At 43.5% G+C, this 12,758-nt stretch overlaps 1 protein-coding gene and 1 pseudogene across 1 annotated transcript; both read left to right on the top strand.

The window, feature by feature from the left end:
• Nucleotides 1-271: 271 nt before the first annotated feature.
• On the top strand, nt 272-858 carry LOC115388899 (transcription factor HES-5-like; annotated as a pseudogene).
• Nucleotides 859-2,583: 1,725 nt separating this feature from the next.
• pank4 (pantothenate kinase 4 (inactive)) lies at nt 2,584-12,383 on the top strand. Its single transcript, XM_030092640.1, is given in 24 exon segments — nt 2,584-2,709; nt 3,110-3,192; nt 3,301-3,509; nt 4,633-4,816; nt 5,248-5,280; nt 5,282-5,341; nt 5,464-5,617; nt 5,782-5,868; nt 5,871-5,962; nt 6,118-6,199; nt 6,368-6,468; nt 6,960-6,965; nt 7,777-7,932; nt 8,242-8,354; nt 8,806-8,893; nt 9,145-9,314; nt 9,868-9,929; nt 10,053-10,096; nt 10,396-10,500; nt 10,585-10,685; nt 10,834-10,902; nt 11,003-11,067; nt 11,070-11,158; nt 11,160-12,383. Coding segments are annotated over 24 exon segments (2,421 nt in total). The 5' UTR covers nt 2,584-2,585; the 3' UTR covers nt 11,304-12,383.
• The last annotated feature ends 375 nt before the right edge of the window (nt 12,384-12,758 follow it).

Here is a 12,758-nt window from a genome sequence, read left to right as displayed (position 1 = left end):
TGTTTGAGTCTCCCTCCACCCTCCTTGCAGTCTTCCACTGTTCCCCTGAGAATTAACTATTGTCCCCAGGGGCAATACTGCAGCATTCAGTGGATTGCTGCTCCACATGTATTGTCTTGAAGAGCTCTCTGATTGGCTGAAACTGTGAGAAACTACAACCAGAGTGAGACCCACACATTCATATGGAGAGGCAGGAGTATAAATAGGAGGGATGCAGCCAAGCCACTTCAGATTCTCTCTTCAGAGACCTCAACAGCACACAGACCCAAACATGGCTCCTACAATCACTGCAGCAATCGCCAACTCTCAGGATCTTCTCTCTCTCAACCACAAGGTAACTGAAGATTCAGCAACTTTCAATCAACTATCACAGATGTGCTCTTTCTTGGCATTTTGCTGCTCAACAAGTTAATAACTGACTCTGTCCTTGTTTCTGCAGATCAGAAAACCTCTGGTGGAGAAGCTGCGCAGAGAGAGAATCAACAGCAGCATCGAGCAGCTCAAGTCTCTCCTGGGTCCAGAGTTCCTCAAACAGCAGCCAGACTCCAAGCTGGAGAAAGCAGACATCCTGGAGATGACAGTTTGCTTCCTGACACAGCTGCAGCAGCACCGAGCTGTGGACTCTGCGGCGGTCCAGCAGGGATACTTCAGGTGTGTCCAAGAGGCCGTTCACTTCAGTCCGAGCAGGAGGCGAAGACCCAGGACTGAGAGGAAAGAATCATACAGCACTTCAACAAGCTGCAGTCGTCCTCTGATCACAGTCTGAGAGAGGCTGACTTTCTCCCTGAGCTCCACAGTCCAGACCAGCAGCACCAAAGACAAGAGTCTATCCAACGCGCCCTCTGGCGGCCCTGGTAGACACCTACACCCTGAAGGTGCTGCAGACAAACTCAGCGACCATATTGGTCAGAAGTATATTGAAGGCATATTGCCTCACTTTCAACAAATTATAAGACTTTGTTTGTTTTAAAACGTGTATATATTGTACAATTTCCATGATTTCATTCTCATTAGTTGAGATCCTGTTATGTTAAGACATACATCTTCTATTCATTTGTATATATTTTCTCTGTTGTGAGAGTTTTTTGACCCATAATGGGTCACTATGTTTTTTCATCATCGGCATGTTTTGTTGCATTAACATGTATGAATATGTGAAAAATATTGTCTCTGTGTATGACAGCTGTTTCGCTGTGTAATTTTAACTAATCGAGTCTCTTGTCTTTTATTAAGATGTTGAAGCTGGTAACTCTACTCTGGTTGAGTACATGTCTTGTCCACAAGTGTCTGTTGTGATGTATCATCAACATTACTATCTCTGTGGAGGTATGATTTGCTTTCTTTTGTATCAAAAAATAATTAAAAGAACTATTGAAATTTGATCTGAATCATTTTTCATATTTACATGACTGAATGCTTCTAATACTGTTTTAAGAGAAGCTTTGTTGAATGAAGATAGAATGTATGGGCATTCTGCAGGACGCTCTCCTTCACTCATCTCTCTCCAGCGGCTCACTTATTACAGTGGCTACACGTATTTCTGAACTGTAGTTGTAGTTTATAAATATGTGTACTTAAATGTCCCAGGGTGGTGTGGTCAATTTTGCATAAAGTATTAAAATGTGGACATCCTCTACAGAGCCATAAAGGTTGCTTATTTGACTTAATAATGTACTAAAGGTAAAGATTAGCACTTTCACCTCAAAGCAAGAATATGTTGACTTTTGCCAACCTGCTACCTTTGATATATTTTGATTTTGTGAACTTTATCTTTCTCTGAACAATTATTTGAGCATTTGTGTTGCTAAAGGACGTCTTGATGATTTTGAATATGTTTATTTTTTTCCATTATATTAGAAATAAAAAAAAAAATACTGCAAAACAAAAAACTGCAACATAAACCACAGACATTTAAACTCAAAACCAGAGAGTGAAAGCAGCATTTCCATACACTGAGAGTGCAAAATTTTGTTTTTTTTTTCTTTCATTTTAGCCTTTATTTAACCAGATGAGTCCCATTGAGACACAATGATCTCTTTCTCATGGGAAGTCTGGCCAAGAGCAGTTTCAAGTAGAGCAGACTGTGCAGGGGTCACGAATAACAAAACAGGCAAAAAATAATCATACAGACAAATAAGAGTAATAAAGTTAAACAATGGAGCTATCATGTAAAGCATAAGCAAGAATGATGTGACACAGATTCCAGTTTCCCAACAAGGTTTCTGAAAGTTCCAAATTTCAGGCAGCGGGGGCAGAGTACGTAAAGGAATTCAGAGCGAACTTCGGGGACTTTTAATGAACAGTCCTTTTGCAAGATACCGTATCCACTGAATAGAAACAAATTAAGACACAGTTCTAGCTCATGAACAAGTAATGCTCCTGAGTTGGTTGCCAACCGCAGTAAAACTCTAAAAAGAAGAAGAAGAGCTCATGAACAAAGCCACGCCTATTTTTAGATATCTGTGCGTATGGGCTGATTGGTCATTTTGAGGCACGCAAGCTACGCAACATACGCACGCTACGCACGTTACGTACGATACGCATGCTACGCACGCAACGCACGCTACGCCAAATCATCACCGACCATGGCGGAATGTGGTGGAGTTGACAGCAACAGAAGTGGCCATACGATGGATAAAAGCATCACTCTGCCGCCTGATGAAATATTCCGCAACTTGGAGAATGCAAAGCGCTTCGCCATAGACATAGGTACCCGAGAACCGACAAGTTTTCTTTATTTGTTCAGTCACTTTTCCATGAGCGTGGCTGCGCTCTGGCTGCACATGACTCCCAGCGAAAGTAAACAACACAACCGTCACCGCGAAATCGTCTGGACCGTGAAGGTTGTTGATTACATGTCTGTTTAGCCTGACCACGGAGGTCTGGTTCAACTTGTGAGATTGCTTTTTGAGCTCAGTGAGCGCACGTGCAATCGACACAACCTGAACAACTTTGATAAGTGCAACAGCCTGTGTGTTAGCTGCTAGCTGCCCCGTATGGAAACCTGTGTCTGCATATAATCAACCGCATGTGGTTTTAAACCTTTTTTTTGCGCCAGGTGTTTAACCTCTGTGTCTCATTGGACTCTGGCGTTTGGTCGCTTTAACAGGTGGATCTTTGACTAAGCTCGCCTACTATTCTACTGTCCAGCACAAAGTGGCAAAGTACGATCTTTTCGACCACACTGCAAAGGTGCGTGCACGCTTATCAGCTCAACTAATGACACCTGATCTGACTTATAACACAGATAACAGCAGCAGCCGCATTAAGTGAAACGCTGTCCCCTTGTTTGCCTTGCAGGAAGCTACCAGTGACAAGCTGTATGAGATCTCAGTGCAGGAGGAGGTCACAGCACGCCTGCACTTTATCAAGTTTGAAAATGCTTACATTGAAACGTGTTTGGACTTCATTAAAGACCACCTGGTCAACACCGAAACCAAAGTTATCAAGGCCACAGGTGGAGGTGCACACAAGTTCAAAGAACTAATAGAGAGGAAACTGGGACTCAAGTAAGTACATGGGCCATGTTTGTGTCTTTACTGAATGTAAACTTGAGTTATTGATCTTTTACGGTTTGTTTCTGAGGTTCAGCTGTGGTTGAGCTTGCATGTTCTCAATGTGCATGCACTTGCTTTCTGTTGAAGTGGGTTAAGTTTGTGTGTGGTTTGGTGTCTTTATCTGAAGAAATGTCGGCCTGTCAGGGGTCAACCCTGCTTTGCCCGGGGCTGGCTCAAGTGTTAGAGCGGCTTAGAAGATGGGTGGATGTTCAGTAGTGAAAGGGAGTAACATTTCTGGAATATTCTGGATGTCCGTGTTGGAATTAAACTACGGTCCCACTCAAAGAGAAGCCCTCTGTCTCGTGTGTTTTACTGCAAGACAAATGATGTTTCAAGAGAGGACTTTGTGATGAATATTCTAGAAAATGTCTTTTGTTTACAGGCTGGCCAACTTTGGCAGTCCCTTTGCCGACTAAGCAAATGGAAGCACAAAAGCAACACATGGTGTTAATTTCTTTTGTGTGGGTTCATGCACCGTTAGAACAATTTATTCATATGTTTTTGGAGATTTTCCTCAGTGATTTTAGGAATTCTGATGATGTCAAGGTAATAATATAAAAATTGGCTATACCTATACATTTTCTACTTATGCATACATCATTTTGATCTGCCTGCTAAATGATCAACATACAGGGTTGTATTCTGTTTGAACTGTTTTCACACAAATGGCTGCAATTTGTTTGGGGAAGTTGAGACTTGAGAGTGATTTCTGTCCTGATTTTTCAGCCGTTCATGAAATATTTTAAACTGTGTGTGTGTGTGTGTGTGTGTGTGTGCGTGTGTGTGTTCATAATTACCCAGCAGAACTATTTTACAGCCCGAGCAATTTCAGAAAAGTCAATAGTTAAGTTGTGTTCCTGTTTTCACTGCGTCTGTGAAGTTGCCACTAAACACATTTTTTTGATTTTGAAAGATATAGTTACCAGATGATGAATCTTTTTGAGTCTCTTGAGTTTCTTTTCCTGGTTCTAACTCACGTGACACTCTCTAATCGGCTTTCGTCCCTCATCCTCGCAGAGAGGGCAGCACATACCGATGGCCACTCAAACTGATGTCTTGTGTTTCTTTCTGACAGAGTGGACAAAGAGGATGAGATGACCTGCCTCATCAAAGGCTGTAATTTCGTGCTGAAGAACATCCCCCACGAGGCTTTTGTGTATGCCAAGCACGCGGACTCAGAGTTTCGCTTTCAAACCACAAATCCAGACATCTTCCCTTACCTTCTTATTAACATCGGCTCTGGGGTGTCCATAGTTAAGGTGGGCAATTACATTATAATTATTTTTTATTTTATTGAAAAGTTTTCATGGTTCTCAAAGTTATTTCATCTGAAAACAAAGGGGAACGCCTTTGTTTATTTAATGTTGACGTCTGAAAGCCATTTGTTGCATTTTATTATTTTCTCTGTGGATTTGATGTTTTTCACATCAGGATTATTTTTGAGCAGTTAACGTAAAGAAAACACACGCCATATTGCGAAGCTGAAATAATTCTTTTTAGTGGGGACACTAAAAAGAGATGTATATCTCTTTATTTGTACAGGATCAGCTAGTGCTGAACTGAAAATGTAATCTCTGATTGATTGGATTTTGAAAAAATTCCATTTAAATGCTAATTTGGCTTAAATCAATTCTATTCATTCTCTCACTTAAAAGAAAGATGTATATATGAATTTTTCCCTCTTCAACAGGTTGAGTCAGAGGACAAGTTTGAAAGAATTGGAGGGAAGTTCAATAGGTGGGGGGACATTTTGGGGCCTTGGCGCTTTGCTCACAAAAACAAAGGTATGCTATTTAATGTTGATTTCCTTTCATTGTCAAACTGTTTAAAATCCTCTTTGAAGAAATGCTTCACATATTTGCTTCTGCTCCATTAACCCTCTCAACTTTTTCCTTCTTCTGTGAAGCGATTTGATGAGCTGCTGCAGTTGGCCTCCAAAGGGCAGCACACGAGTGTCGACATGCTCGTGAAAGACATCTACGGAGGGTCTTATGGGTGTTTGGGCTTGACCGGGGATCTCATCGCCAGCAGTTTTGGGAAGTCTGCGACTGCTGACAAAGGTAACACTGAGGCACATGTAGCTAAAATAACTGCAGTTTCTCACTTCTGAGACTAATAAAGGCTTATTAATATGTTGTCACTAGCATTCTCCCACCACTATCTCCATACTAACGGTGTTAATATCCACTGCTTCAGTTTTTTGTGACTCTGCTCTGACTTGTAGAATTTTCTAAAGAAGACATGGCCAAGAGCTTATTACACATGATCAGCAACGACATCGGGCAGCTGGCCTGCCTCTACGCTAAACTCCACACCTGTCCCGGGTGTACTTCGGGGGCTTCTTCATCCGAGGGCACCCGGTCACTATGCACACCATCACCTACAGCATCAACTTCTTCACTAAGGCAAGCCAACTGCTGACTCAGACCAGTCCCAGACTGTCTGGTATCTTTTGTTTTTTCCCAACGTAGTCCGGAACTTTGGGTTATTTTCGTGTAAACGTGGGAATGTTTCACCCTTCACCTGGATCCTTGCCTCCGTTTGTTTTGTGGTTGCATAGGGTGAGGTCCAGGCATTGTTTCTGAGACATGAAGGCTACCTGGGAGCGATTGGAGCTTTTCTTAAAGGAGCAGAAGAAGACAGTAAGAAAAACGAATGACTAATACCTGCATAAGATTAAAAATTCATAGAATCACAAGGAAAAATAGCGGTTGATGTCACTACTTTTCTTTGAATGACTGCAGTTGTGAAAAACTTTAAACCTTTTTTGTAAGCCAAGCATGTTTGCATCAACGACGCTGTCCTTTTAGATCCAAACCAGTACAGTTGGGGTGAGAATTACGCGGGAAGCTCTGGGCTGATGAGCGTCTCTCCGGATATGAATCCCATGCAGCGTGCGCGTAGCGGAACGGTGAGTCTGCGGAGGAACTGGGTGATCAGGGGAGTCTTAAATCTCCAGATGACACTTCAGGGGCTTCATTTATCAACTGTGCAGATGTGCGTCCGACCCTCATCAGTCAGTGTCGACGGATCGCACTCACACTTTCAAGATTGTTTGCCTTCAGAAACGCCTCCAGTTGACCATATATGGAAACAACACGTAGCTTTGATGAATACAGATTCTTTTGTTTTTGTATTTATATTCAGAATTTAGAACCTTTGCTGCGCATGGTTGACAAATGAGGCCCCAGGTCTCATGTGATATTTAACTTCAGCTGATTTGAACTCCTTTCATCCGTCTGTGTCCCATTGTGGAGAATGTTTCATTCGTGTGTGTAGATGCGATCACCAGCAAGCCTCACTGATCGTACAGAGACATTCATCACATCAGTCTTCACAGTCTAATCTCTTTCTTCATTTCCTCTCCACACATTCCTGTCTCTACTTAACTCTCTCCTTCAGTTTCCCGTAAGTACCTTCGCCTGCTTCACCTGTTTGGCCTCTGCTCACGGTTCCTCGTGGAAACGCCGGCCTCATGTGTTGACGTGTTGCGAGCACTCGCTTGTGTGTTTAGAGATGTGAAGCCACATCACAGAGATGAATATTTATATTAACTTTAAATGTCCTCTTGCTGTTTCCTTGTACAGTTAATGTATGTTTTTGGTCACAGTGGCTCAATAACTGGAATTTTTGTGACGTTTTTTGCTGTCAGTAACAGTTTGAACTTTGCTTCTTGGTTTTTGTTTTTTTTTTCTGATATCTGGTGAAATGTTTGAACATTCTGGTCACTCAGAGCTTTTAACCCCCATCAGTAGCGTCCTCTCCCTCTGACCCTCTTCACAGTTTTTAGTTTCTCTGCTTTCCATTAGTGCAACAGCTGGAAATGAGATTCCAGCTCGCCTCCGCTCCTCCGGCCTCTCGTGAAGTCTTGTGTAGATGTAGTGCGTGCTTTAAAAAGAACTGACTTCTTCTAATGGAGTATTGATTGTGTGTCCAATTAATGAATTCTCTAACTCCGACTGGCTTTAGGGATTAAATCCGGCTTTGACCTTCCCTCCTGCTTCCTCTGTGCCGCCTCCGCCTCTCACCACTTGTGTTGTTTGGGTGAAAAATGAAAGCGTTGACATGAGCGAAAGCCTCCTTGTGTTGCCAAGAAGAAGAAAAAAAATCTTGTCAAATGAATGTTTGAAAGAAGGATGCTTTTGCATTCGAGGAACTGGGATGGCTGAAGGACATCGCTTTACATTGTAAACTGTATTTGCTTGGTTATTGTGTCCAGTTTGACATGTTGGAGATGGACCGTCTGGAGAGGCAGCTGGTGAACCTTCCTCTGCTGCTGGACCCCTCCTCGTACATCCCCGACACTGTGGACCTCACAGAAGATGCTCCGGCCCGCGAGTACTGGCTCAAGTGCTTCGAAGAAACCCTGGATGGGGTAGAGTCAATATTTCAATCAGTATTGATTCGCATTGAAGTGACAAATTGCAAAGACTCAACAAATGTGTTTATTTGAACTGTCACGTGGAAAGTGACGCTTATCTTTGTTTCTCATCAAATAACATTTTCAGATTTTTGCAGCAGATGAAGAAGCATTTGAGTAAATCCAGCCGTGAAGCTTAAATAAATTAACCTGTGAAGCGACACGTTAAAACATTTATTCCAATTAAATGGATTTTTCTTTTCCCTTTCCTTTAAACGCGTGCGTGCGGCAGACATCTGAACCCCGTTCTTGTTGTGCGAGCAGGTGGCGAAGCGAGCCGCGGCGAGCCAGCCCGACATGCCCGAGGCCGCCGCGCAGGCCGAGAAGTTCCGACACAAATACAGACACAAGCTGCAGACCCTCCGCCACCAGCCATTGTAAGGACTGCCGTCGCCGCTGTCGCATGCGTGCGTTTGAGTTACCAAGGTCGCTTGTAGTCCAAACTAAAACCTTTCTCTTCATTGTCTGCATTAGTCTCATGTCTCCATACCTGCTGTAACGGCTGCGCTCTGTCGGAAAAGGAAAGAGAAACTTTGTTGTTATTTCAGTTTCTTTTCCGGGAATCGGGGCCGTGATGCTTTAACATGTTGCAGTCAGTGGTTTAAGAAAAATGTCTGTAATGAATGAATACACAAGGATGGATGTGTAACAAGAGGAAACACTTCCCTAAAGCAGTACAAGGAGAACTCAATTCAGCATTTTTTCAAACATTGTCCTTTCAATCCAGAGTAAAAACCAGGACACAGCAGTGAAAAGTGCTTTGCATTATGACGCCCCGGCTCCACTGTTTCTCTCTGGCTAATGTAGAGTGCTTCTCTTCTCACCTAGTGCTTATGGATCGCTCACAGTCAGAAGTCTGTTAGACACGAGGGAACACTGTTTAAACGAGTTCAACTTTCCTGATCCCTACTCTAAGGTCTGACTGAAATCTATCAACTCTCTTTATTGTTTTGTTTTCTTGTCCTGTGCTGGAACAGCTGGTTTTGCCTTCACTGATCCAGTTTCTGGCTTTTTAGCCATTTATGTTTGCTACACAGTTTGTTCCAGCATGTTTATGAAAATCCATTACAGTAGTTTTAAGTTTCATTTTTAATGCAAATTTTTTTCACATTTCTAAATGTAACAGTGTAAAACTTGGGCGCATTCACGGTCAGTCTGACAGTGGAGTTATGTCTCTGTGTTTCAGATAAAGAAAAGGAGAATGACGGCGCTCTCAAGTACTACCAGAAGACGGTGAAGTCCCTGGAGGAGCTGAGCTGGGAGGACAGGCAGTTTGCGCTGGTCACAGGCGTCCTGGCTGGGAACGTCTTTGACTGGGGAGCCAAGGCCGTGTCAGAGTGAGTGGAGCGACTCTCAGCTCACAGCAAAAGTGTGATTTCTGACTCTGAATGTTTTGAGGAGTTCATGTTCAGGGTGTCACCTGCCTCTCACCCAGCAGGAACCCCAAGAGCGGGATAACGCTAAATAACACATACATTTTAATGGAAAGATTGAAGAATTTCTGTAACTGACCCTGAGGACTCTTGGGAGGGTTGTATCCACTTTAGGGTCATGGAGGACCAGAGCCAGTGCTGGAAGGCAGGGTAAACCCTGGACAGGTCTCAGAGACTAATGGCTGATCACTGGCCCACAAGTTAGAGTCGCCAGTTTAACTCATGTAAACTAAACCCAGAACTGTTAACTGTTGTTTTGTATCAGCCGTCACAGAACCTGGAAAATGTCGCAGTCCCTATAATATACTTACCCACTGCATCTGGTTAAAGATGAAGGCAGCTCAGTTTATTTAGACGGTCGTGTTCAGTAAACTTTTAATATTAGTCAAAGCTGTTTTTGACTCCAGTGCGCTTTCTGCGTGCACTGATGTGACTGTTGTGTATTTCGTTCTCGCAGTGTCCTGGAGTCCGACCCTGAGTTTGGGTTTGATCAAGCCAAACGGCAGCTGGAAGGTAAGCGCTTACCTCGTTTTATTCTTCAGTCCTTCCGGCACTTTTTATCGAGAGCTCTCGAGCTTTTAGGTATGACGTTTTGAAATGTCTTGATTGACGCGACACTTTTGGGTTCCTCTTTCAGAACGTCCTGGCTCATTGATTCGTATGACCAGTGGTTCCAGAGACTAAAGGTCAGAACTCGGCTCACACACACACTCTCAGTTTAGGTTCAGTCTAAGCTTTCTTTGGTGGAAGTCTTCGTCTCGGGATCAGCTGGCGTTGTCGGTCAGGAAACAGACAGCATTGTGTTAAGAAACCCAGTCAGTGCTTGATATCAGCAAGTACCCAAATTTAAGTCTTTGTACATAGTTTGTATCGTGTTTTCCTATCAGAGATAAGACTCAGACATGGCGATACAGCAGTGTTTTCATTTCTCTGTGTCTGTTGTGATCAACACTTTATTTCAATCGCTGCTGGTTTTCTCTTGCAGGGTCCTCCTCACAAGTGTGCCTTGTTTTTCGTAGATAATAGCGGACTAGACATCATTTTAGGAGTGATGCCTTTTGTCCGAGAGCTGCTCTCTCGAGGAACGGAGGTTTGTAACAAGCGGCGCGGTTTTGATAAATGCTGCATGTTTGTTAAAACGTCACTGAATCCCAGCGATTTTCCCGCCGGTCAGGTGGTTCTGGCCAGCAACTCTGGTCCAGCCCTGAATGACGTGACCAACGGAGAACTGCAGATCCTGACGGAAAGAATCGCCGCTATGGATCCTGTCATCCAGTGAGTTTTTTTTTTTTTTTAAATTGTCAGTGAATCACTGTCATTCCATGCACCTTTAAGTATTTCACCCATGAAGATGTGAAGAGTTGCATTGTGGGAGCTGAAGAGCAGCCAGCGACTGGTGTATTTACATTTTGTTTCTGTGAAGAGCCGGCCTGCATGAGGACAGACTCACGCTGGTTCAGAGCGGATCCAGTTCTCCCTGCCTGGATCTGAGGTCGGTCCTGGAACGCACATCGATCGTCTTCTTCTCAAAACATTAAGCATGAAGGTTCAACGAACAACGGCTGTTTTTTTGTTGTTGTTTGGTTTTGCAGCCGCCTGGATAAAGTCCTGGCCATGGTGGTCCGCGAGCGCCAGACCGACCTGGTGATCATCGAGGGGATGGGCGAGCCATCCACACCAACTACTACGCCAGGCTGAGCTGCGAGAGCCTCAAGATGGCCGTCATCAAGAACTCGTGGCTGGCCGACCCGGCTGGGGGGGAAGCTCTTCAGCGTGGTCTTCAAGTACGAGGTGCCGCCCGGGAAAGCCAGCGAGGACGCTGCGGCGGCGGCGCGCCCTCCTGAGCGCCACGGGGAAACGGTCAAAGGTGGAAGTGGAACGAGCAGAATGTGAGACGAGTACTGCCACAGACTGAACGAGTGATTGTAATCATAACTGTTTAAGTGTAATTGGGTATCTTTTTTTTTTTTAAACAAAAATTAATGGGAAGATTTAGCAAAAAAATTTTTTTTGTCAACTTTAAATTTAACGAAGTTTTAACTTCCGCTTGATTTTGCTCTCATGGACGTGTCTTTCTGTCCCGGTTTCTGTCCAGTCAGTCGCCTGTCGGCTCGCTGCCTCTTCGCCTCAGCAGCTGAGGTGTTTGGGCGGCGGGGGGGAGTCAGTAAACTTTAGAAAAACGGCATCGGGAGCTCGGCTCTCAATCTGACAGTGAGGGTTAATCCCGTGACGCTCTGCCGACGCGACTGCTCACACACACACACACACACACGCTGGAACAAGCGAGTTTCTCACTGATGCAACTTTGCGTTGAGCAGAAAATGAGCCTCTGCCAGCTGAAAGACTTTTTTTTTTTCCACACACAGTAAAGCATTTTTAATGTGCCTTAGGCTAATGTGATGTAAACAGTATTCACTCAGATTGCTTTTAATTTCCGTTGGAGGCGATTGCATCAACCGGAGAGTCCGCAGATTTCTATTACTGCCAGTAAATGAGCTGAGATTACGGAGCCTAATGGATCCTTTTGTTCCTCGTGGAGCCGTCGGAGGGGAATCAGGACGGATGTTTGATAATGGGGAGAAGCAGCACTTTATCACAGCCCATATTGACGTTAACGCCAGTTTCCCCACAAGGTGGCGGTGTTCACTGCATCGTAGATGATTCTTAATTGGTGCTGGTTGTTAGAATAAACACTACATTTCAGGTTAAATATTCCGGATATAGAATTCACTGAGCCATTCGGTGAGTTTCAATGTAATGAAATGGCATGTACACACTGTAATCCATCCACCAGTCAAAAAAAAAAAAATGCAATCGTTTGAAATGCAATAAACGTCGGCACCGAGTCGTAACACTTAGTACCGACTGTATTAGTAACTTCATCTTGAATACCTGAGTTTAATCAAGGATCAGATTAAAAAAAAAAAAAAAGCTTTGAGGAAAATCCTTCCAAAGTCACAGCCGCTTGACCTGTGGACTCACATTTTGCAATATTGTAATTGTCATTTGTACAGATATGTGACATACAAGTGTGTATGTATGTGTATATATACTATATACACATCTATATAAATGCATTTGCATAATTTCAGTTAAGGGCACTGAGCACAATTTTATGTATTATTCCTCTGACAATCAATTTTAATTAAATGTTTAAAAAAAAAACTATTTTATCTTCTTTTGTATGTGCATGGTGTTATTCTTTTGTGGATGTGGTCAGGAGTGTTTCAGTTTGAAAAATGAAGAGAGTTGAGACCTGCCCCATATTTATATATCTTAGAAAAAAGCAGCAGCAGCAGCATGTGAACCTGCCCCTGGCAGTGTGAGAGCTCGACACCCTGGTACGTG

This window comes from Salarias fasciatus, chromosome 5, assembly GCF_902148845.1.
Source record: "Salarias fasciatus chromosome 5, fSalaFa1.1, whole genome shotgun sequence".
NCBI lineage: Eukaryota > Metazoa > Chordata > Actinopteri > Blenniiformes > Blenniidae > Salarias > Salarias fasciatus.
Note: the sequence above shows the minus strand (reverse complement) of the source record. Positions and strands in the feature narration are given on the sequence as shown.